This window comes from Cygnus olor, chromosome 5, assembly GCF_009769625.2.
Source record: "Cygnus olor isolate bCygOlo1 chromosome 5, bCygOlo1.pri.v2, whole genome shotgun sequence".
In the NCBI taxonomy this organism is placed as follows: domain Eukaryota; kingdom Metazoa; phylum Chordata; class Aves; order Anseriformes; family Anatidae; genus Cygnus; species Cygnus olor.
In genome coordinates this window covers 63943343-63970335 of record NC_049173.1, presented here as the reverse complement: position 1 = coordinate 63970335, position 26993 = coordinate 63943343, and the positions used below count along the sequence as shown (strand labels likewise).

The following is a 26993-nucleotide window of genomic DNA, read 5'->3' as shown; positions in this document are numbered from 1 at the left end:
TGAACTATACCAAAGGCAAGGGTTGTTGAACTAAGGTGGTACAATGGCTCTGACCACAAATATGGTATTAGTAGACAAAAAGCTGTTTATAGCCACACATGAATGGATTAGTCTGTATGAAATGCAGAGTTCACTTCAAGAGAAATGTCACTCTGATACAATTAGATAAAGAATACTAAAATAAGAGGACCTCCCATCCAAGTTCTTTTCAACTTTGAAACAGATGATCATATGTTTGCCTCCAGCCAGCAGGTTCAGCTTATTATCACCTCATTTAATTTATATTATTAGTTTTACCTTAAGAAAGGACTGTTTTCTCAAGATAAAATCTGACTGTAGCATGACTGGTGAAGACTAAGGGAAAGTGTTAAGTGTTTCACCTCATTCCCCCTTCTTCCTTTCCATCTGCTACTCTAGATGAAATTACTTTTTTCTGTAGTTCTCATAAATGTATTCCCAAGCAGGTTCTTTTACTTAGAAGTTTAAAAAAAAATTACTAAAAACTTATCTTATATGGACAAACATTAGCAAGCAGTAAGAGCTAGTCTACAAAAGATTACCTGTTGCAAAAGCTTTACCACATCCAGGATGTTCACACTGATACGGTCTGTCTCCTGTGTGTGACCTTTCATGTACCTGCCAAGACATCCAATACACCGATTTAGTGAAATGTTGCATCTGATTACTTCAAAACAAACAGCTCATTCTTGAAGACAATGCATTTTATTTCTCTTCCTAAGATTCACATTAAAATGTCCTTAACTCAGTGATAAAAGTTAACAGAACAGGGTAGCAGTGTTTTCCTTAAAATTACAGATGTCTCATTCAAAGGTCTAGCCTAATCCTTTTGAGTCAGTTTTGCAAAAAACATTTCTGTAAATATATGTGCAATTGACGATGTGCAACTACAAAACTCTGTATGCATAAATGCCTCAGGCTCGCTCTCTCTTGATTTTTAACTCCACTGAGAACTTCTACTGATCCTCTTACATTGCATGAAATCTCTACAGCAAGGACACCATTGTAGCATATAATCCATGCAGTCAGTTACTCACTGACTCAACAGTGCTCTACTGCAGGGAGTTTACCTCATCTGCAAGTGATTACCTCAGCCTAAACTGAACTCTACATTTTTACTGTTTCCAGTAATATTTTAAATTATTTAAAAACAAAAACAAGCAACCAAAAAACAAACAAAACGCATGAGAGAAATAAGGAGTTGCCATTTGTAAAGAAAATGTTCCAGCTCTTCACTTTGAATGTTCAATTGTTTTGAAGAATTAGACTTATGATGAAAAAATCTTTCAGACTCTGGAATGCTTGCATGATCAAGCATACATGTAGATTAGAGAAAGTGAACACTGGATTTCAGAATTCCTGTGATACTGCTGGTGGAACCTACAAGAGATTTCTTACATGCTAGCAATATAAGAGCCCAGCACGCCACATCTGCATCCAACCTAATCTGACAGCTAAATAAGTACCATTTACAGTCAACGTTTATTCTTTTTTAAGTTATAGTGCACATTAACAGATAGAGTATATTTTTTTAGTCCACGACTATAGTCTATTAGATGCTCAGTTTTCAAAAAGCGCATCATCTCAGAACACTAAGCAAAATTGGATGAACATCTGAGACAACCAATTATTGTAGTATCAACCCAATAAACATTGGACAAAACATCACCGTTGCAATTGTCTCTCTATTCATTTCCATTATTTCAAGCATATAATTTGTTTTAAAAAAAATCATGCCTACAAAGTACCAATGCTCATTTTACATCTCATCACCTTAAGATGGTGAGCTGTTGTGTACAGTTTTCCACAGCCATCATAATCACAGCGAAATGCTTTCTCTCCACTCTGCTGAGATTTTGCAGTCACTCTTGTTCCATGTCCTTGCAAGACAATCTTAAATTGAAAAATAAATCATTAAAAAAATACAAAGGATTGGGAAAGTCACACCCTATTTGTAGTTAAGTCAGAGCAGATTCTAACAGGTTTCTTTTGTCTCTTTGCTACGCCACGTATTTCTTAGCCCTCAAAAAAAAAAAAGCATAGATTTTGATGAAAGAGAGAAACTGTAAAGCATATTTACTTGTAGCTAATACATTTAAATGCATGCATTAATTAGTCAAACAACAACAAATACAAATTAATTTGAAAAATAAGCCCAGTGGTAAAACGAGTGTTAGAAAGAAAAGGCTTAGATTACATCTAAGGCACTGGTTCTGTTCCTAAGGGAGGTTAGCTATAAGTCAGACCACCTTCAAAGATAAGTTCATGCAAAGGCTAAACAATGATTAAATACACTTATAATGAGCACTTTTTGAAAATTAAGGAAAGCATTTTGTACTTTTTCAGTGATGCATGTGTTTCGATCAAACTAATTGGAACAACTAGAACTAGGTTGCACTCTTCTTTCTTGCATGACACAACAGGAAAGCATACAGAATAGCTTTCCAATGCAACTTTTAAAGCCTTTTTGCATACACTAATAATCAAGGAGCATTCTTACAGACTGAAAAAATAGGCAGAAGCCCAAATGTAAATATTTTGATACAACTGTACACAAAGTAATTGAGACTTTTAAAAGGTCTATCCTTTCAAACTACCCCCTTTTCTTATGGATCCAATTCCATTCCACATTGTCAAAGAGCATTTCACAGAACTGGTAAGATGGGAAGGCAGCCCTGCTGCAGCTCCACCACTCAAAGCAGTGTCAGCTGCAGCATGTTGTTCATGGCAGTATCCTGTTGAATTTTGAGCATCTCCAGAGACACCACGAGGTCTCTGGGCAACCTGTGCTAGTGTCCAGTCTTTCTCAGACTCAAAAGTTTTTTTCTCACATTTAAATAGAATTTCTTATACTTCAATATGTGCCAGCTGCCTCTTGTCCTGTCACTGTCAACCACTAAGAGGCTAACTTAGTCATCTTTACGGGCCCCCATCAGGTATTTATACATTCTGGTAAGAATCCCCCAGCCTTGTCTTCTGGAATCTAAACTGTTGAAGCTCTCTCAGCCCCTCCTCGCCTGTCAGATGCTCCAAGCCTTTAATCATCTCCACTGTCCTCCACTGGACTCATTCCAGTATGTCCATGTCTTTCTGAGAGCTCAAAACTGCACCAAGCATTCCCGATGTGTCTCACCAGTGATGAAGGAGGTGAAGGATCACCTCCCTCAACCTGCTGGCAATGTGTTGCCTAATGCGGAGAAGACACACTGGTAACGCAATCTTAGTTAAGTATGTACACTCAAACATTTTTGGATTATTTTTTTCCTGTCAGTAAAACTGTTAGCATTTTTTTTGCATTTTCAGCATATAACGGTATGTATGTAGTAGCTAAGATCTGCTATAAAGCTAAGTATGTCAAAGTTTAAAAGAAAATTTAAAAAATTCTGTAATCAATGTGCTATTTCTAGTATCCACAAGGAAATAACCAGACATTTTGTCAATACAAAGATTGGGATAAAGGATAAAACACACATGAAAAAAAATCAGTTGAAAATCATGAGCATTTGTTTGGTCAAACAACTGTTTGCAGAAGCATGCATCTTCACAACACATTAGTTGGTATGAGTTGAAAATTATTAAGAATTCAGTTAGTACTATTATTCAGCAAGGACAGATATTGTATTAAAATTACTACTCTTAGAAGATAATGTTCTCTAAAGAAATAACAAATTCAGATGTTAGGCACAAAAACAAAATAACATAAACAAAGCACCTTTATAATAATTTGACACTTTGAGAGAAATTGTGTTTTTCAAAACACTTAGACAAAAAAAAAAACAAACCCTAAAGTTTAAAAGTAATCACAAATGCATCCTAACTTAGTTCAGACAGGTAGCACAGGAGAACAACAAAGGTAACAGAGATCTCAGATAAGATTTTTATATCATATCCATATGAACCAGTCATATGATTCTGCTTTTATCGTGAACAGATGGGTATGACAGACTTGAAAAGAAATAATGTGTGATATCCGTTTGGTCACACAGACTTTTGTTCTCACATGTACAAATCACAATGAGGTTTTACTTTTTTTTTTTTTTGCTTTGGTAAAAACCCTAACCGTATGTAACTGATTTGAATGACTACTCAGAAGCATAACATCTGTTCTGTTCTTGTGTTACTGTGAACTTCATAAAGAATTTATAAATATACACTTATTTAATACTATATCTAAATATTAAGCTATTTTATCTCAAGCAATATAGTATTTCTGAACGAGTTACAAGTAGGTATCTGATCACACCATGATATAACCACAGTCAACATTTTCAGAAATAAGGGCTTTGGGCCCCTCAGTTCTTTGGTTCATTTTGTTTAATATGATTATATGATTAATATGATTATATCATTTTGTTTAATATTCGGGACATTTTGTTTAATAGGCTCTTATTTTACTTTTACTTAAAGCCAACCAAAATCTTACTCTGCTCTTCCTTGAATTTTGCATTTTGATGGAGTTGTATCCCTATTCAAACCTAAAAGTGTGCAAAACCCCAGAATTTCTTGATTTCATTTTATGGAATATATTCCAATACCATAGATAATGTATGTATTGGCTTTTCTCTCCTTTCACAGTCATGCCGCACAGACAACTGTGGAGTGTCTTTGGCTTTAAATATTGTGGGACCTAACTTAAAACAAACAAACAAAAAAAAAGAATAGAGGATTTTGAGGTCACTGTCAAAGGTGAGCCTATAATTCTCTCTTTCATGGGTATTGTAAGATATTTTACCTTGGAAGATATTTTTCATTGTTATCTAGTTCATTACCTCTTAAATTACACAAAACCAAAAAAACAGTACTTCTCTGATGACTATATCATTCTCAGTGAAATGACTTACCCATTTCTGATTCTGTCGTTTGAGCACATGAGGGTATAGGGTCTTGTTATTATTTTCTGTTGTTGTTCATAACTCTTTGAAGGCTACAATGTATTTTTCTTTTTTTTTTCTTTCTTTCTTTAATGAGGTGTTCTCTTTAATGAGGTGTTCTATGATGAGGAAGACTGCTCTCCTTACACAATTTTACAAATCTCAGGTTAAAAAAAGTCCTCAGACTTCATAAGTTTAACCTGTATTCTCCATTACCCTTAGAACTTTTAAGTCAATACTTTCACATCAAAAAGTTTTTTTTTTATATATACTTTTACATAATAACAACATGATTGCAGAAGAACTGGAAGTATTTTTCTGCTTCTTTAGGGGGTTCACTAGGAACAACATCCTCATCTACTGACTGCTACAAAACCTGAAATAAAAATAATGGAATCTAACAGGGCAAGTGGAATGAAAATAAGGCACCAAAGAGAGAACAATTGGAGGTGCATGTCTAGAATTAATCTTTCTTGAGAAGAAGTTAATTCATTAATTGATTCAGCATTCCTTCTCATTTAAGGAATATAAAAAGGAAGTTCAAGATCTGGAAAAGAACTTCTGAAATAGTTACCCCCTCACTGATGAAATACTCAGGTTAAAAAGTCAGAGCTTAGAAATCCAACATAATTTTTAACTATGCTTTAGAAGAAAAAAGGAAAAAAGACAGAAAACAGTATTTGAAGGTCTTTTTAAAATCATGTGAATGGATCTTGGACAAAGAGAGAAATATGACCTGTATATGACATGCATAGTTTTGAAGTCTAAAATTCCTGAAAGGTGGCAGTAAAATCTAGTTCATGGCTACACAGGGCTACCTATTGTGCATGCTGCTGGGCACAGAGAATAACGAAGAAATAGATGTATTAAGTTATTTTGTATTGTGCTACATACCTGCATTTTTTTATCTTGTTCATTTTCACCTATCATTCCTGTGCCGCTAACACTGTCATTTCCATCAATAGAGACCTGAAAAATGAAGTTGAAATGGTAAAAACATTTTCAAGTTATTTCTATTCGTCTGAAAAATAGAGGGTTACAGTTCCTGAGTTCCTTATTCTCTCATAGCTCTCTAGCTCCCTCTTGAAACATCATTATCCCATCTGTTAACACGAAAAGCACCACTAGTAGCACCTGCATTATACGATAGGTACAGTAAGCATTTCAAGATTGTCTTAAAACAAGGTTGAAAAGACTGCAAGAACCACATGTGCTAAATTAATAAACTTAGAAAAATATTGTAATAAGCTTATACATTTAGCAATAGTGAATTCCGAATTTAAAAAAATTACACACTTTTTTTTTTTTTTTTTTAATAATAGGGCAGCATGTCTCACTCCCTGTTAAGAAGAGTTCACTTGTTTCAAACTGCACCTCTCCTTTGGAATCAAAGTACTTGGACGGTGTATTACATCTCAATTCAAAATAGCAAAATTACAACAGCTAAGCAAAGACTTCAATATTGCTCCAAATGTTTATTTTTAAATACAGTTTACAGGAAGAGAAAGGTATCTCTGCTTTCTAAGGAGCTTAGAAAAATATTTGAAAGAGTATTATGTATTAATTTGAAATTATTATTTAATACTCTCTCACATGCATCAACTCAGTGTCTCATTAGTCACTGCAGAAAACAAAAACTATTTTAAAGTATGCTTTACATAGTTCCCCCTTATATAAATGCCTCTTTGTTGAGCGCTCACATTCACACTACCCTCTGCATCCATTACACTTAAGGCTGAGACTGGTGCCCCTAAATTTAGTCGGAATTCCTCTTCGCAATTCCACTACACATCCTCCGACTTTATATTGACTGAAAGCAATAATCTCTTTTTTTTACTGGTTGCTTTGAGAGTAAGATAGGGTTGACTTAGCCTAAAATTAATAGGATTCTATTTAGTCTCTATATGCGCTCTGCAAGACATGGCTAAGTGGTACTATGCCTAAAAGAGAATTTTTCTCTAAAGGAAGATCTTTGAATTCTTCCTAAAAGGCTCTCTTAGATTCTAAAGAAAGATTTAGTCTGCTTTCAATTGCGAACATAAGGACACCTATACTGAGTAAAATTGAAGGTCAATCTAGCACACCATTTTGTTTCCAATAGTAGCCAGTAGCAGATGCTAGGGAAGACTGCAGGAGCTGGCCAAGCAAACAGTGATACATTCCCAGAAATATTCTCCCAACCTCCAAGCAATTTGCGGCTTAGGAACTTCCTGAACTAGAAGTCATATGTTTTTACCTAATAGCCCTGGACACATTTTTCTTCTATGAATTTGTCTAATTACCCTTTGAATCCAGGGGCATATTAGCATGCGCAGTATTCTACAAGTAGTGCCATGGCTCAACTTCATGTTGTTTGAAAAAGAATCATTCCCTTGTTGTCCTTGAACCTGTGACCTGAGAGTTTTATTTGATGGTCCCCAGCTCCTATACTGGTGAAGACAATGACAAGCACAAGCCACTACTCTTCTCTGTGCCACTTAAAATTTTATAAAATTCTCATATCCTTACCTCATATTTCATTTGCTAAGTCATCACTGTTGCCCCTTTCTGTACCTTTTTCAATGTTCTGTACCAGCTGCTATAAAAAGTATACATTGCCTTACTGGTCTACATGGACATAGAGTAGAATCATAAAACCCCATTTCTCCTTTTAAGAGAAAAACAGGTGTAACAACTCAGCTATTATTTACTTTTTTAAGTAACGTAGATGAAGTACTTGGAAACTCACTTCTACTGACTTTGCTTGAGAAATTCTAGCAGCACCTTTCAGAATAAGGTTCTGAGATGAAAGCTTAAAGAAATTAAGTAGTTTTTCCTAGATACACAGAAGTATACTTCAGAATACAAATTCATGCTACAGAAGTGAAAAACACATGTTGAGGTAAATAGGACAAAAAAGCAAATATATTTGCATTTCTTCTATTTCTTAAAAACTTACTCTTACAACAAGTTGGTATTAATATGGATCCTTATCAAAAAGGACAAAGTTAGGATTAATTTAAACCTAAATGAAATAATAGCTTGGCAATGTATAAAAGCTTCTCACTACAGTTCAGCTAACTTTGAATAACCTTTTTATTTTATGAAATGTTAAGGCATAGCCAAACATAACACAATCTGACTGGCTCTCTTAGGTTCTCCTCAGTTACAACACACACAAATATAATGGAACGAATGGTGTATCAGTCATTTAATTATCCTAACTGGCCTTCTCCCAAAATTTGACAATTCCTAGTAACAATAAAGATACTAACAGAATTCAGAACTAACTCTACTCTTTTCCAGAGAAACAGAAGCACAGATTGTAATCATCCAGGAATCGAGACAACAAAAACTATTAAGTCAGAAAAGTTGCAATGTCCTTTGTTACAGTTGGGTCATGCTTTACAGAGGTCCATTAAAGTGCAGGACATGAATTTTTAGTATCACACTATATTTTATGTCTTAGAGAAAGTAATTATTTACTTGTCTAAATCGCTTTCAAAATCAGCCTGACTCCACATCATTTTAGTGTTCAATTTCTTGTTCTCTTTATGCACACATACTGGAGCTGCCTGTGAAAGTGAAGCACTGTCATGACAATTTGGTGTTCTCTCCTTTAAGAGTCTGAAGACTCTCTTTTCATTTTATTTCTTAGATCACAATTGGCTTTTGCTGCCAAGTACCATGTGATGTGACATTACAACATTATGGATAGACGAAATGTCTTTCAGTATACCTTAGCTGCATATTGCTCCAAAGCACTGATGGTATCTGGGTCAATGGCAGCATCTCCTGTATGAAGACCGGCCACTGTGCCATCAGCTTGAATGGCTAAAATGGTATCTGACTGTGGCATTTGTACTGCGTGGTGAATGTAGGCAGTAGTTCCATCCTCCAACTGGACTGCTTGTAATGCACTCTGGTCGTAACTGTCTGAGAAATAACATTATGAAATGTTATGAATGAAAAGGAATACTGATGTCTACAGATAACACGAGAAACTACTGTTGCTTAGAAAACGTCTCCAAAAGCCATATGTATATATATATGTATGAAATATGAGAGAAATAAAATCACTTAAAACATTACTATGAATAGCACTGATTAAGTTCTTTCAAGACAACAACATCCGTATCTTTTATTTCTGCACACCTGCAGAAACACATAACCAGTTTGGTATCAGTCTAGCTTTATTTACAAAGGAAATCAGGACTAGAAATATGCTTTCAATTCTTATCCATTCAAGAAAACTTAAAAAATCTATCACATATGCTTCAGATTTTAGAATTCAAAGATCCAATCATTTTAAGAAAACAATCATACAAATAAAATATATGCGAAATAAACACAGAAAGCATAGGATGACTTTTAAAGAATAAATTATTTGTAAAACTCTCTTCTCCTAGTATTTTTGATTGTAGAACGTAATTCTTGTTACAGTAGTCTAAACAAACTTAAAATAGCTACTTGTTCACTTTTTGAAGAGAAATAGGACTGTTTCTAAGACTAGTGTAAACAGACTCTGCAGAAATCTAGGTTATCATTTAAAATAAATGTTTGCATTCTTAACTGTCAGTTGTCACATTTTTTGCCCTACTACCTAATGACAAAATTATAAGTAGCATATCTTTAAAATGTGGTCCTAATAAGGAACTGAACCAGTCTAATTTCAGTATTTTCTAGATGACACCATGTAAAAGCAACAAAAAAACTACAGTGGGAGTCATAATAATGATGTCATTGTCTAAATACAAAACCATATTTTATACTGGTGAAGTTCTGTTGAACCATAATAATAAATCACACTTCAAAAAACATTTACCTTTGGAGGTGTGATGAATAAATGCTGTAGTTCCATCTTCCAGCTGAACTGCCTGTCCATCTTCCAGACGCAAGCTGTCCCCTGTTTGGAAGAAAGAATTATAATGCTTCAACAATAGTTTGAAAAATCCATTAGTTAGAAAAACAATCTCTTCAGAACTGTTTGCATCAAGATGAGAAATGAAGCTGTTTTCATGAGCATTAATTAGTCAATATCAATATTTGCCAGTAATACAGTATTTAAAAATACATTTCTTGTATTATTACACTTACTACTTTTAGGCATGGGTACATGTTGAACATAAGCTGCAGAACCATCTTCTAGTTGAATCACTTGGCCATCCATCAATTTACCATCTGAAATACATTGTTAGATTCATTAAAAATATTCTGTATGACCTTTTACACTTTAAACACACAGTTGATACTTTCAGTATTAAAATATCAGTAAAAAAGTCACAGAGAAACGCTGGTAAAGATGAAGCACAATATGGCTGTATAATAATGGTTTTTAAATTCTGGGATAAAAAACGGGGATAAAAGGCATGATTGTTGAAGTAAATTTATCCACCATAAAGTACTATTACCTACTAGCTATTATTACCTATCCACTACACAGAATGTTGATATTTGGGTTTGAGGCATAAAGATCATCTAATTTCTGTTTGACTTATGTCCTAAGATTTGATACCTGCACTTTATTAGTACTGGAAATAAACATTTATTTTATATTATTACTGTAAAACCCCAAATGAGATTACAGCTTTGTAAACACTGTAAAGATTTTCCCTGATTTTACAATACAAAGGGGTTTACAATCCAAAGACAGGGTTAAACAGGCGAATACAATGTCAATACAAGTAAACTTCTAGCCATTTACTTACCTTTAGAATTGTGCTGTATGTAAGCTGTGGAGCCATCAGCAAGGGTAACTGCTTGCAAACTTACACCTTCCATATTTTCTAAGTTGTCACCATCTAGTAAGGAAAAAAGTTCATATTTACTATTAGCAACATCAAACCGTAAAAATCACTAGTTAAGTAACTCCAAAAATAATGACATCATTTAAAACATAATGATTTTAGAAATAATAATAGGTAATAGTTCTTATCTGCTCTCTGGTTTTTGAACTTTGAAAATATACTAGTTCTATAAACATGACAGCTACAATGTTATTTGCCTTAACTGAAAAAGTTATGTCATTGAATAGATGACTACGAAGTTCAGCTTTTAGAAGAAATACTAATTAGGTCATGAGCCCAAACAGTGAAATGATGATATATATTTGTATCAATAATTTTGTTTTGTACGCTATTACCTATCATTAATATATGCAAATCTGTTTAGATTAAAATAGATTTATGAAAATTTTTTTATCAGTTAAAATCATAACATAGCTGTGAGAAAACATCAAGTTTAAACCAATCCTAAATCATCAATCTATTTTAAAACTGAACTACTTTAATATATACTTAGATGAAAGTTACAAAGTATAAAACAGTGTATCTATTGTGAGAATTAAGTCAGATTTCATAGTCCTTATTTTGGTACATTTATACTCCCATTACCTTAATTAAGAGGTTGTTCTCTTTCAGAATTAAATCAGTGAGTTTAATGAATCTCAGCTAGCTAAGAATAATTTTCTGGTTTGTGTTAGATTCTTCATTTAGAATATGCTACCTGAGTTTTAGAGTTTTATCTGAATTTCTAACAGAAAAGACACAATAATGTACAGATATTTTAACTGAATGTTTACCTTGCACAGCTACAGCTTCTGTCAGACAGAGAGTCACGTGCTGGGCCTCCATTCCTCCTCCAGAAAATTCAGTCATTCCCTGAGAGTCTCGATTTATCTGAGCTAGTAACATTGTCCACCTAGAAAGAAAGGATTCACAAAACATAAGTACAAAATATAAATACAGAACCAGAACTAGTTAAATACAAGCCGAGTTTAATTGCATTTTTATGCAAATACTACAAACATTTTATGTTACTTTCCACATAGACACAATGCAATGAATGACTTATCTGGAAGGAAAGTCAATGGAAAAAAAAAGTTATTTCAAATAGTTAAATATTATTACATTAATTAACTAAGCTATTAAGAACTTCAGGCATCATTTAGTAAATTGAAGAATTGAAGTTAAACTAAAGAAAAGAAAAATGTACAAAGAAAAGTGGTGGTAATGATGGTACAAATAATGAGAACTTTTTATCCCCAGAATTACAATAAAGCTGACAATTCACCCATGGTCATCCGTAACACCAGAGCCTTTACTATATATAAAAAATATCTCCAGTGCCAGTAAGAGTTTCAGAAGCAGATATTGGTGAAACACACACTTCACACACTTGATTAGCAAGTCTGACTGAATGATCCAGCTATGTCACTAAACTTTCCAGGAAGATTTATATCACATTTATATCATATATACACACACACACACTTACAAAATAATAAAGGATCTCACAATAAAGTGCATTAATAAGAAAACAAGATAGTGATTGCTCAGTGACAGTCACAACTCTACACGTATCTCACAGAACTGCCCATCTCTTTGGATACGAATTTTTTATCCAGGCAAGTTTCAATATGGGATCTTAAGAAGTCTATTTAATCTGAAAGGCTGTTGCTAATTTTCAGTATTACTGGATTAAGCTATAAAGTAAATGTTGGCTTTCACCACAGGAAAAAAACTGAATGACTGAATTCTGCAAGCCCTTTAGTTAATGCCACATGCAATGAGATGTGGATGTAAGGAAAAACAGTACATGGAATTGCAATCTAGGCTACACAGTCAACAGTTTTTCTTACAATAAGCAGTAGTTAGATAATCCACAAAAAAAGGTACAGATAAACAATCAAGGCTTTTAATCTTAGCATGATTCCATGGCCAACTGTTTTGTAATTCAAGACTGAGAAGAATAATTTAGGATTTTTTTACTTACGACTAAATTTCTAAATAACTAGACTACTTTTACCTCTATGATGTGAAAATCTGCCCTTGAAAACAAGCAACTCATCAGTGGTCTCAAAAACCACTGCGAAACTCATGTTAGTAGCTCAGAACTAAGGGATAATGACAGCAAACGTATACCATTTAGATACTCCACAGCGCCTGCAGCATTTACCAGCTTTGATACGCTAATTCAATAGTTGAAAATTTGGAATATTTTCCAAATAGATCCAGGTGACTTTGAACCAGTTTCTGTCTTCCAGGGCAGCAGGCAGCTGCAGAAGCCTCTTGGCCTCAGCAGAGTGAGCCAACCCAGAGTCAGCTGCTCCCAAGCACAGCGCAGCAGATGTGTCCCCGTGCTCCAACTTGTGATGTGGCGTTATACCGAGTACCGCCACACCTCCCGAGACTGGGCCTGTACTCTAAATCACGTTGGTGCATGAGAGATTCTTGTTGACAGTTTGGTTATCTGTTAAAGATCCTGGTTAATGGAATAGATATAGTTTAATGAAGAAAGGGGAAGGGGTAGCTTAAGAAAGGTTGTAAGTCTCCTGTAAAAAGTAAAAAAACACTGTTGTTTTCATGAGTTACCTTACATTGAATATCGTATATGAAAAAACACCGTTCAGGATTAGTACACAATTCAGTAAGAAATACACTTTTCAAGATTAAAATCCTACCTAATATCCATCTGGAATATTAAGGACATAAAATACAGGTTTGAAATAGAGAATCTGAACCTTGGAACAAAGCTAAGCATCAAAATGAAGAAACAGTTAAGACAAAGTAAAATAAAAATCCAAAGGGGTGTAAGAGATTTGTCTAACCTCCAAGGGAAGATGGGAAATTCTTGTTGGCAGCATGCTTTTCAAGAAAAGAAGCTCTTATAGAAAATGAGGTCCCTAAAATGGGTGTAATACAACAGGAAAAGAGCCAGCACAAAGAAGCCACTCAGGCTAAATAGCATTTATACTAAATGTTTCTAAAGAAAATGAAATAGCTAGGGTTTTGGGGGGATGCTATAGCCTAAAGAACAGGAACCTTAGGCTATAAAGTGTCCTAGGACACAAGAGATCATGAGTTCGACTCCTTGCTCTGCCATCTCCAAGTTACTGACTTTGAACAAATAGCTTTGTTCCCTATTACTCAGCTTTATCCCTATCCTAATATATGGACAAAACACTGACCTAGAAAGCACTTTGCTTGTAAACCACAAATGGGAGAACACAGTATAGCTGCAAGACCAGCTTAAGCGAGCACTGTAGCAAGCAGTCCCACCCTCAGTGCTCATGCACTGTATAATGATTAAGATCAAAAAATTCACGCAGTTTGAAAAAAATTAACCAGCACCAAGAAAAGTTTTATTGTAGACCAGTTTGTTGGGACTGCTTTTCTGGAGGTACTGCCAACTTGCAGCAAGTCTAATTAATTACAGTATCAGAGAGTAATGGGGCACAGAGGTTACCTGCCTTCTTAACTGCTAGCACAGTGTTCTGTATTGACAAGGATTTCTGTTCATTCCATTTTCAGGATGCCTTCCAGAAGTAGGCTGAAAACCATCGAGACCACTTCACACATCAGGGAAGGAAGGCTACACAACCACTGTTTTTGACTATCTTCTGAAACAACTCCAGCAGGGACTGGATCTTGAAGGTGTTTCAGCTCAGGTCTATTTCAGAGGATTCCCCCTCTTAGATAAAGTATCTCTTAAGAAGCCCTCATCATCTATACTATCTGCCTTTAAAATAGAATGACAACCTTCCTCCAAAGCTTATGCGTCTTCTCTGAGCACTGGGGAAGTGGAGAAGAAGCTAGTCGACTCAGACAACTGCAAAGTCCTGCAACAGTCAGAGCAGAACACACTGTTTAAAGGGTCAATGGCTATTTTAGAAAAAAAAAAAAAAAAAGGAATCTAATGCAAATTAATTCAGGGGCCAAAGACTTTTTAAATTATTTTACAGTGTTTGCTACTGTAATGCGGACCATCATACGCTATGAGAAATCAGTGAACTGCTGCACGCAGAATACTCATTCGTTTCCTCTAACCCAGGCTTTAGATGACCAGTTAGAGATAGCTGTGATGTCCCAATTCTGACTCCTTTCAAATTATCCCTTCCAACCTATCCTCTTCCCAATCCTCTGCTCTTCTGTTAGCTTCTTATCCTCAACTCCATCTCCTCTCCTAGAAGCACCGCCTTCCTTCTTCAGCCGGCCCTATCACAGTACCAAATTTTCAGTGCATTCCTCTTTAGCCCACCCTTCTTGTCAAAACAACCCAATGCACTGACAAATCCATTCCAAGTCCTTCTGCAACTAGTCCCCAAGTCTTCTTTTACTGCTGGTCTGGCTGATGTCTCCATCACACCATCACCTACCACCTTCCTGGCTCTCTGTCTCACGATGGTCTGAGTTCAGCCCCTTCGAAGCACACTGCCTGTAAGGGAGCTTGTACCACCGGGGCTCCCCCAGAGCAAAACCCCAGCTTTCCCTCGCTGTTCGGCAATGCAGCAGTTCTGCTGTGTTACTATGCTGTGCAGGGAGGAAGGCCCTCAGGCAAAAGCAGAACATCTGGTCACTTTTGGGCTCTCTTCTTACCCCCCCAGCGGAGAAGACAGGCTAAGCAGACAGCTCTTTGAAGTCTGAGGAAGAGGATGGGGAGAGAACAAAGAAGAGGTAAGGCTGGCCAACACTGCAGAGAAATGGGTCAGGATACCTCAATGAAACTGTTTCATAGGCCTTGCTGCTACAGCATCATTATTTGTTTTACCTTTTTTGTTTGTTAAATTAGCGTGGGCAACTACTGGCACAGATTGCCAAGAAAGGTTACAGACTCTCTGTCCTTGTAGGTATTCAAGACTTGATACAGCCCTATGCAACCTGCCCAAATCAGCATCACCATGCTGCTAGTACATCATTCACCATGCAAATCTCATCTCCTATCGTATTTTTATTGCTTTTTTTTAAATTATTATTTTGAAGCCAGTCTGTTTTGATCAAATCAAAGCCTCTTCCCTTACACTCAGCTTCTTTCTTCATTGTGCTCCCACCCCTTTTCTGCTAACTGGCTTATATGCTGTTCTCTCCCCAGCCTCCAATACATTTGTCTTCACCCTTCCAATGCAAACCTCACCAGCATCCCCCCCAATCCACCTCACAGCTTTTATTTCTGTGTATTTGCATCACTCAGTTTTTTCTTCAAACCTCCTGTCTGCCAGAAATTTTGCCGGCATGAACCTGGAAGAGAAAGACTTCCTTTACCAACTTCAAATATCGCAGCTCATTAGTTAAAAAGCTGTTGAAAGCAGCCATTTTTAGGAAAACACACGAACTCTGGCCTGAGGCCCGCATGGCTGCTAGACGAGATTGATGCACATGTACATGTAACCAACACAATATGCACATATACATGCACATGTACTTATGATGGTTAATCTCAAAAGCTGTCTGTCCTGCAGGAGAGACACAAGTACAGACTTCATCAGGAGGTACTCACTGAAGTGAAAAATCATGACTCGATGCTGGCAACTCTTGCGTATCTTCATGGCTCACGTGCAGCTCAAGCTGCAGGTCTGAAAGGCACGTAGCAACAGGATTTGGGAAGACGTTCACAAGGACTGCAATACGTCTTGATTCCTGACATGTTCAGTCACCAAAACATTCACGCACAGAGAATCTTACCTTTTTTATTTTAAGATTGTTGGAATACTACCCCTCGAAAAAAAACAGCCCGAGACAAAAATGACTAGTCTGAAAAAACCCTGAACTGAAAACAGGGTCTGAGAGAAGGAAGCAAAAGCCAGTCGCAAGAAGTGATGCTGAAACAGGTCTCACACTGGTAGTCACAGGGTAAAAGCAGTCTGTCACCTGTGCTGCTGACTTCACAACGCTTTTTGACAAAAGCTGCACCGGAAACGTAAAATACGCCACCCACCAGGGTATGTGCGCATTAATTTTTTTTATTAAAAATAAAATAAAATCCTCCAAATGGGAAAAACAGTAAACTTTAATATGCTTTAAGTTCTCAAAACTCAGAAGTCTGCGGCAAAGGGGGGAAGGACTTCTCGTGAAGACTTGATGAAGTGGCCTGTTTAGAGAGCACCTACCGCAATTCTTCACCCCACTAACTCTCAAATGAATGGACTCTTTTGGGTGCTGTCACTTGCTTAGGAGAGAAGATGCAATGCTAAAAGAGAAGTTTTTATGTACACTCTATATAGCAGCTGGAAACAGAAGCCTTAGCTGAAAATTAGGAATTGAGTAAGTAGGAAACAGCAGGTGGGATTTAGGCAATTGAAAAGAAAAGCAAGCACTGGTAGAGAGCATGTCACCGTGCAGAAGAAATTGGGTTTGGAGGAGTGGGAAGTCAAGCAGCTGAGAGGAGACTGAGACTTTGGTAGTTGAGAATGTAGCAAACAACAGCTGGAAAAAAGCAGGAATTTGGCATTTCCAGAATGCCTATAAGACTGCATTGCTGGGCAAAGAAAAAGAACTGTAGTAATGATAGCAGAAACTCCTCAGAGAGGGAAAAAAAAAAAAAGGATGATACTTAGGGAATCAGTAACAGGAAATTGAATAGTTTTTAATAGTAGTCAAGTAGGAAAAGTTACGGTTATAAAACGCAAGGAAAGGAAAGAAAGATCTAGCATGTGCAGGATGAAAGACCTATGAAAGGAGGACAGGAAAAAAAGCTACTCCGGACATTAGGCTACCTTGTGATTGTTCATGCTTGTTGCACAGACAGCACTAAGAAGTTTGAAATAACATCCATTTATTTCAAAACAAACATTACTTTTATTTTTAATACACTTCTAATAATGTACAAAACTGTTGTAATTTTATTAAACTTTTAAAAACAGCAATCAATTACCAATCCAGAAAAGTAAAGTGGCAAATGACACAACCCCACAACTGCAAAACTTTCATTGAGGAACTTTAGGAAACTGTATTCCTACGTTGGACAAAGCTGGATCCCAAGATCAGCTCACGTCTGTCGGCACACTAACATAATTAAGGTTTTTCTGAATTAAATACTGGATGCATTAGGGTCCTTAACAACTGATATGATTGCAAATACCCATGCAGTCATTTCCCTGAAGGAGTCTGGTTAACAAACATTTGTGAAATACCAAAATTAATACCTACAATTAGCATTCTGGTTAAATGCACTTCAACTGGTAACATGCATTCCAGCCTTCCAGGTCTCAGCGTAAAAAATGACTGACAGACTGAAAAACAGAGTAGCCCAGATACAATTTGTGTTAGAGGTATAGCTTACTCATTACGTGAAGTCGTCTGACAGCTGTAAGCTCACAAATACGAACACAGTGGTACTAAGGCTCTCGAAAATCTTACTTCTGTTCCCCTACCTACCTGTATGATAATCTTTTCCAGTATAATCCTGGAAATCTGTAGCAGGGTCAGAAATGAAACCTAGATCCTGTTGACGCTTTGATCCAACGTTTCAGGAGATGAGACATGGATTTCTGTCTCCTTCAACTGCCCTTGCCACTTCCAGTACTTTACCAACGCACTGAAGCACTGATTTCATAACTGTAATTGGTCAGATTGACTTGTAGTGGATAAACGTAACGAGCTACTTGATGTTAGGCATTTCTTTATTTCTTAGTGCTTTGTTCTATAACTTGAACTTCCTTTATATTATTTTTTCCAATCACTTGTAAAGGCAACCCCCACATAATTAAGCAGCAATTTCCACCATATTACAGGAACAAGGCCGAAATACAGAAAAAAACCCTCTACTAAGGAATCTGTAACAAGCTGGATTCAGAGAGACTGGTCATTGAAGAGGGGTAAGGTACGCAATTTAATAGCACATTACAGAAGTATTTTCTGGAGAGCAGGAAGTGCTGCAAATTATGAACCACGGGATCTAACCCTGGCCCTGAAGAACCTAATGAAGACCAACAGCACTGTCAAGTGCATAAGCATGATGTACGCGCTCTGAATGGCAGCACAGTTAACTTGCAAAGACTTGCGTCACCCGAAGCAGAGGCTTGTCGTCAAACTCGAGGCTGTTTTACTCTTTTTGCAGTATTTCAAACTTTTTGTTCCCCCAGAGATGCATCATATTGATAATGCAGTTCAAGACTAATTCACTGCCAGAATTTGATATCTCTTCACAAATAACATACAAATGTAAGATCAAACATACCACTGCCATAACAAAGCACAGCTGACTTCAGTAAGCAGTAATAACATTTAACTTCACCTAATTGCTTTACATGCCAGCAGTCTTCCCCAAGTCATCACCATACAGTCAATTTGCACTGCAAATCATAGCTATGAAGCACGAATGTTACTCTCTGAGATCAGTTCTTGCATTTTATAAAAAAAATAACAGATTAACCAGTGCAAAATAATAACAGTTACAAACCCTCATCCTAACCAGTACCATGAGATTATACATCTGTGTGTGATTTCATTCTGTGGCAGTGCTAAGGATGCTATGCTTTTCCAGACTTGTGGCATTAAAAAAAAAAAAACAAACAACAGGGGCAGATCAGAAAGCCACCCACCAAGATGTCCTACACATGTGGAGAAGACTCTGGTTGATCTTGACTATGACTGCTCACTTCGTGTTTCTTGAAGGTATTAAAGAAGAAATTACTGGTTAGGCAATGCAGGTCAGAGTAGTTCCGTCAGCATATTTACTGTCAGCGCTGACAGAACACTAATTGAACTCACGCTGCAGCTCTGGGACAAACACCTCATCGCAAAACAGAACTTCCACGATCACATTTGCCTTGAGTGGCACAAGTACATGACAACACTGCTCCTGGGTAGCTAACCCAGTGACCAGCAGGGCTTTAGATGTAACCCAAGAAAGGGCCATATAATCTATAGCAAAACGTAAAATTCAGACGTGACTGAAAACAGCACTACATCATTCAGAGTATTTGTGTGTGTGCACGCACTGGTTTGCAGGCAGATGACAAGAGGAACAACATGAACTCAGCTAGCAAAACACACCAGCAAGTTTCTCTGAACTCAGACGGTCTTCCTTGCTCAAGCTGAGACACATTCCCCCTGTCCCAGAGAAATTTGCTTTACCAATGCTCACTCATACCTTCCTTTCTTTAAAAAATAAAACCAAAACCCCACAACTCTCTACTGCAGACTGGTAATAAATTATTTTTGCTTACATAGACAAAAAAGTAAGGATAAATAATAATATGCATGTTCAGAAACTGAATGCTAGGCCAGCAATCAGAAAAAAGCTTGTAGGTCATCTGACTTTGTTTTATACCTTTAAGAACTTAGAATGCTATTGACAAAGCTGAAAGAAAATTTGAAATATTTTTCAGCATGTTAGTGAGATAAGCCACTACAGATTTCATCCCAAGTGTATTTTTCCCCTGGCAGTTGCAAAGCAAGAAAGAGACTAAAAGCTCTTAACTGATGAACCTCTGTGTCTTCACATCTACTGGTTTTGAGGGGTTGTTGCTTCACAGTACATACATACACACAAAGTAATGGACATACAAATAATGCATCCAGATGACATGCTTCAGAATTGTATTCAAATTACTTATATGAAATGAGCAGTAATGCATCTCTAGTGAAAAAAAAGGTACACAAGGTACACATCTTCTGAAGCACTTCAGGGGGCTACTCCTTAATCCTACAGACAGAAAAACTCTGGTTATATCAGTGTTTCAAAAGAACAGGAAGAACAAAACAAGGAATATCTGATGAATATGAGAGTATTTAAAGGCTGAAAAAATTGAAAGACACTGAGGCCAACTATTTCAATCAGTTTTACTTTCATATCAAACAGAATTCTGAGTCTCTTAATTGTCAAGAAATCACAAAAGCATCTAATTTACATCAGCAAAGCAGTTAATCCTGACTGTGCCCACTTAAATCCTCCAAATATGCTGGGACTGCCAACAAAATAAGGAATTTTGACTGGGTTGTGTGGATATGAGTTAATTAGTAATCTGATAACTACATTGCAGATGTATCAGTATTAGCCATAACAACCTGCAGTGTTTTAGGCAATGCTTGTCTTTTAGAAACTCATTGGAAAGCCTTCTGAGCTATGAACCTTTACCCTGAATTACAAAAAAAAAAACAAACAGATTTTAAGTGTAAACTGGAAAACACAGCATCTAAATATATTCTAATACCATGATATCTTCGTATGAATATGCTTAAGATATGGGCATCACCAACAAACTTGCAAATACAGATCATCTTCCAGCTCCAGAGAATTCTGTCGTCAGTCATGAAGTCCAAGAGCAGACTTTTCCCCCCTCAAGTATTTACAGAAAAAAACATTCAGCAGATGACAAAATACAGACTGAGGGCAGCAGTAAGTGGTTATAAGTGTAAATCTGATGTCAACTTGGAACACTGTACAACTTGCTGGAACTGTAAATTCCATTCAGAACTGAGAATTTCGGTTATTTAACAAGTGTTATCTTGGTGGAGCAAAGTGCCATCCTACTGTATCATTAAGAAAGCAGTGTAGCCCAGAAAATTTTAGCATTCACTGGAAGCATTCACTAATTTTGTCCAATTCGGTTTTTGTGTCACTGATCAACAACTCCTGGTGTGCAAAGCAGAGCAGGAAGACCAAAACCATAGTTCAATGAGTAAATACAACCAAAACCAAATTAAGTTCCAGACAGAGCCCCTTACAACCAACTGTGCCACAATGCGAACACAATTGGTCATGTTGTATGGCTTCCTTTCACTCCTCCCCCAGAAATGCAGTGTCTATGGGCAGGCACCTCCCTTCCATTTCTCACTCCATCCATAGGATACCTGAACACATCTCTATTTACAGGAATTGGCGTTTCAGATTCCAGATGAGAATCCATCTGTTAGGACCATGATCTACTCGAGGGACCCAGAAGCTGCACAGAGCTTCTGAGCTTCAGAGCACAAATTTTCAGGAGCCCTCGGGGCACAAGGATAGACTACTCATTTCACGGTCTCTTTACCAGGTCCACCTATTCCCTTGCAGAACAGTAGAGAAAAAAAACAAACTGACCACCTATTGGTTGGGAAAGCACACTGGTGAGCTGTAGAAAAGTTGAAGCAATGTGATGATACAGGAAGAAAAGCCAGTGGCATGGAAAGGCAAACAAAGGTTGGCCTGGGCTGCTATTGTATGTACATACACAGCTCAGAGGCAGCAGAAGTTACAGGAGACGGTGTGGGAAGCGGAAATCCTGGGGACAATCACGGAAGACAGTAAGAGTCAAAATGCAGACAGGAAAAGAGTAATTAAAGAATCAGACTACAAAAGCACAGATGTGTTCTACCTCTCAACTACTTGTGTTATGTGCATCGTAACATTTGAAACTGGAAGAATTTCTCTGATGACCAGGAACGTGTCAATCGCTTTGCGCATGGAAGCTCATCTATGTTCATTGGGCCCTATACTTTGGAAAACAAAATTTGTTTGACACCAATGCCAACTAAAGACTCCTCAGAACTTAACAGTGTTTCTCAAAGACACCACCTATGCTGAGCATGTTTTACCCCAGAATTCTAAAGCCAAGAATTACATATGACAGCAAAAAAGACCAATGTCCTAAACTTTAACTGAAGCCCAATTACACTGTCAAAGAAACAACCCAGTTCAAAATGCCTTCTTTTTAGCTTTATTAAAAAAAACAAAAACATGCATGTTAAAAGGCCATTACATTAAGTTTGCAACAACACTCCAAAGTTAGTAAATACTAAAATTAACTGGACCTTAACTTGGATGTGTTTGTTCATTACAACATGGACACCCAACTACAAAGGTGTGGACAGCACGTGAGGGGGCCCAACCAAGTTAAGAACTCAGTGTCTCCTGAGTCACACGAGCAGCCCGACCAAAGCTGCGCAGGATCTGTTCCAGTCAGCTCAGTACCCATTCACTCTTCGTGGCAAGGGCTTCCTACTGCATGGCTCTGTGGATTCAGGTGGCCAAGGGACTAGCTTGAGTCAGTTGCTGTGTTACCCCAATTACGTTCTGTTACGGGATCCACCGCCCTGTCCTTCTGCACAGCAGTAAGTTCTTTAAGAGGTGTTAGGATGAACACATCTCTTTTTCAGGAGAGAACATAAGCTTGACCACTGCGTGTAACCAGCTACCCCAAATCCTCACACACAGGATCACGCACGTTAGGGGGTACATCCCAATCACCTTCAGTATTCGCTGTTATGTGGAGCAAAGACCCTCAAAAATAGGCTGTGGGTCAGATGAATCACTCTGCTGTTTCTAGATACCCTTCTCATACACTCACTAAACTCAACCTCGTCAAGTAACATACATGTCTATATGAACACATGCATGTAAATACACACACCACGTTTAAGGAATGCCTAGCAAAGATGGCATCCAGGAAGAGACCGTCATGACCACCAAAGTTAAGCTGAGGAACCTCAGCCTGCTTGCCCTGCACGCGTGGCAGCACTGCAGGTGAGAAGGCAGCCCGGCAGCTGCACAGCCGTCAGCAAGTGCAGAAACAGCAGCCCACTGCTCACACCGTGCTCTCTCCTCAACCCCCTGTCGAGTCCCTTCTCCTGGGTACTACAGAACAGCGACACGTGGGCCAGCAGCAGTTTGACATGCTGAAGCAGAACAGAATTTGAGGTAGTCTAGACAAAAACAAATTTACAAAGCTAATTCTGGCACACGTTATCAGAGAATATACCTCCTCGTATTATCTCCGTGCCTACCTCCACTGAGAAAAGGGAACGCCAGCTTATGCCAGAAGTACTTGGATGTCTAAGCATCAAGAGTTACACAGGCATGAAGACATGGGATGAATGAAGCCTGTGTGACTGAATTTTTACTCTTGTATTTGCTTATTTGAGCCTTGCAGTATAAGGCAAAATAATTCTTCTTCAAGAAGGATACTACGAATGAAACATTATTCCATTACCATAACGAGAACAGTTTATGTAAATTATGTAATCAATTTGAAATACTTTTATCAAAAACTAAAACACTTATCCTACATAGCTCAATTAAACTGCCATCTACTACCAAAGCAATTGTGTATTATTTGACTACATACTCCCCAGTTTTTCTGTGACACTTCAGTGAAAAGCTTCTGACTTACCTACACCTTGAAAGATCAAGACTAATTCATAAAATACAAAGAAATAAGCCACGAGATCACAGTTCCGTTATACTCTGCTGCCCTCCATGGCAAGTGCACTTACACAAAGAAGCTGAAACATGCTACATACATATGACTGCCCTTAAAAAGGTTAAGGACAAACACACTTAATTTCTCAGGTACTATCACCCTGAAAGTGTGACAGAAAGGTCTGGTTTATAGCCCTTGAAAATGTAACAGATTTATACCACCTAGAGCAGAATTTTGAGAAAACTTTTTAACATGCGTAACGTTTTGATGGGAAGACCATATGGCTGGCCTTTCCACAGCTGGGGGAGCAGGAGGAGCGCTGCTTAACAGTGCTGCTATCAGTATGCATGTCACTGAAGACGCAGTTCTTCAGCGCTTGAGAAGAGATCTCAGGAGATTTTTTATACCCAGCAGAGCTGCTGAGGTGTATGCTTCACCAACACCTCGTGTAAAAGCACAACGCACTTCTTGATGAACAACCACAAGTCAGAACTTAACAGGGAATTAACATCTCTGGGCTGTTGCAGGAGGCGTTCCCGGAGGAGCAGCTTCCAGCGACCTCGCTCTACTCAAAGCTCTGGGCCAGGAGCTGAGGGGCACAGGCGAGAGCAGCCCGCAGAACGTCTGCGGCGGCCGTATCGGCGCTGCGAGGAGCTGGGCGCCACGGGGCCCGGCGGCCGCCTCCCGGAGCCCCGCGCGGGGCCTGCGGCGCTGCCAGGACGGCCCCGGCCGGGAGAGCGCCGGCCGCGACGGCTCCACCGCGGCGCTGCAGGCTCGGCGCCGCCGCCCGGGCTCAGACAAAAGGCGGAGGCGCCGCCGAGCCCCCCGAGGCGCGAGGGCACCGGGCACGGCCCCGCGCCCCCTCCCCGCCGCCCCCGGCCGTGACACAGCGGCCAACGGGCGCACCGGGCCCGCGAGGGGGCGGACGGCGGGGGTCCCCCAGGGGCTGGGGCGGGGACAGAGCGGCGGCGGGCAGCCTGGCGGCCCAACGGGCCTCCCCGGCGGCGGACGGGGGAGGGGGGGCCTGGCCGCGCGGCGGGCGGCGGGGCCGCGGTCCCCCGGTGCCGGCGGGTGCCCCCGCTGCCCACTGCCCCCGCTCGCTGCCCCGCGGCGCCTCCCCGCGCGGCGCGGAGGGCGCGGCCCGGCCCGGCGCGGCTGCTCGTGGGCCCAAGGCGGAGATGGCGGTGGTTAGAATAAGGCACACTGGGTAGGGACACATTTATATACGAACCTCGCCGAGAAATTTTCCAACAATTCCTCCGTCCGACCACCATGCACCAGGACAGGAAACGGCCGCCTCAGCGCCCGCCCGCCTCAGCGCCGCCCCGAGCCGCGCGGCCGGGCTCCGCACCCCGCGCTCCCGCCGCTCCCATTGGGCGCGCCGCGCCGCGCGTCGCCGCCCCCGCTCGCCATTGGCCGCCTCCAGGCCCCGCACCGATGCCCATTGGCTAGGCGCCCGCGGCCCCGCCCCGCGGCTTCATGGCGCCTCGGTTATGCTGGGTTCGGGGCCGCTGGCGCCGCCATTTTGTGCCGCAGGGAGTGAGGCGGTAGCGCGCCAGCGGGGGAGCGGGCGGCGGCCGCCATTTCCTCCGCTGGGGAAGGCCGGCGCCCGGCGGCGGGGCCGAAGCGGGAGGAGGCGGCTCCTGCAGCGTGGCCGCCGAGCGCCGGCGGGGAGGGCCCGAGGGCTCCGGCCCCGCTCCGCCTGGCCCTGACAGGTGCGGCCGGCCCCCCGCGGGGCGGCTGCGCTGGGTCCGGGAGCGCCCCGAGCCGGGAGGGCCCGAGGGGGGCGCGGGGCTCGGCCCCCTGCGGAGCGGTGGCAGCCTGAGGGGAGCCGGGGCGGGCTGCGGGGGGACGGGAGGCCGCCCGCCCTCAGCCCCCAGGCAGGCGCCTCGTGGCCCGGTGGCGGTTGGGCCCAGCTCCCGCAGGGAAGGATTGTGTCATAAAGCTGCGCTCGGTGGTGTTGGGCCGGGCGGGTTTTTTACTATAGAAATGGAGTAATTTAACGGCAGCTTCGGGGGTAGCACGCTGATTGTAGTACATTTGTCTCACAGAAAACATTACATAGTTAATGTGAGCTGTCAGCGTTCGTTGACAGGACAACACCCAGTTCTGCAGAGCTGTACTGGACCTTTCTGAATGTGACAGGTGTAAGAGGATTTAAGATCTTTTACCTGAAATTCCACCTTAGTTCTTAAAATAATACAAACAGCCAAAAATATTTTATTCCAGAACAGTCCTAATACTAAGGAACAATTAAAACACGCCATTTTCCTTTCTTTAGCTTCAAGTTTTCCTTCCAGTTTCTTAATTGGAAACTTACACTCAAAACAGAAATTGCAGCCACGTGTTTGAGGTATAGCAGCAGTGAAATGCCTAAGAGAAAACTTTGTTTTGGGTTTACCAACTCTATGTTCATGGAGGGCTTATTACATCTCTCAATCTCTGGCAACTCTGTGTGTCCTATGCTTTGTCTTACTTACTGTTCCAGCATCAACATCTGAGAACGAGTGATTATAAAATATTAAGCAAACTGATGCCACACCAGTTATATATGCTATATAGTAATTGCAAAGTAATTTATAATCCATGTATGCATTACCAAACTAACTTTTTTCAAGTGCTTGTTTCTAGAGAAGGCCCTATGGAAAACACGGAAGAAAATGTTGAATCAGGGTACTATAAACTCTGCTTTTTGAATCTGTAACAGCATAATATTTTGAACCTTGGACCTTAGAAGCTTTTTTCAAATTTTGATACACTTTAATACTGAATTTAGGTTAAAACCTGAATAGTTGATGGAGCAGAACAGCAGTGCTCTTCACAACTACACTTAAATAAACCAAATGCTACTTCTGCATAGATTTTCAGAAGCAGTGTTTATCTACTCAAAATATGTTACGGATAACATACCAAAACCAAAAATGTAATTAGTAGCCCAAATTATGGAAAACTCGTAAAGTCTACAAACTTTGGACCAGCCTCATTTAAACTTAGTTAAACCTGATACATTCCCTCCGGAGACCACATGGGGTCTACCACTAACAATACTGCAAGCACAGCCTTCATTCTGGGAGCCAGAAGCACCCATGGGGCATCCATTCCTCCGCTGTGCTATTCTGTAAATCTCCCCTTGGTGCTGGCAGTCTTCAGTATCAGGTCAGTTGCAGAAACTCCAGAGGAGGATGCAATGGTATGCATGTTCACCACAAGAACACACAGACAGCACC

The 26993-nt window shown here is 39.7% G+C and overlaps 1 protein-coding gene across 3 annotated transcripts in view; it reads right to left on the bottom strand.

Annotated features, from left to right (window-relative positions):
* ZNF143 (zinc finger protein 143) overlaps positions 1 to 25140 on the bottom strand; it is a 46708-nt gene extending 21568 nt beyond the window's left edge. For 2 of the 3 annotated variants that reach the window (XR_005820670.1, XM_040559835.1), the window contains exons 1-9: positions 24998 to 25133; positions 11449 to 11567; positions 10577 to 10669; positions 9966 to 10049; positions 9694 to 9774; positions 8608 to 8804; positions 5784 to 5858; positions 1792 to 1911; positions 561 to 636 (exon numbers count right to left, since the gene is read on the bottom strand). Coding sequence is in view for 2 of the 3 variants with exons in the window: in XM_040559835.1 (XP_040415769.1) it covers positions 561 to 636; positions 1792 to 1911; positions 5784 to 5858; positions 8608 to 8804; positions 9694 to 9774; positions 9966 to 10049; positions 10577 to 10669; positions 11449 to 11560 (838 nt within the window). In the remaining variant the exon portion in view is untranslated. Of the gene's footprint in view, positions 1 to 560; positions 637 to 1791; positions 1912 to 5783; positions 5859 to 8607; positions 8805 to 9693; positions 9775 to 9965; positions 10050 to 10576; positions 10670 to 11448; positions 11568 to 24997 lie in introns of all 3 variants that reach the window. The other variant, XM_040559836.1, reaches the window with a different exon arrangement.
* Between the last annotated feature and the right edge of the window lie 1853 nt (positions 25141 to 26993).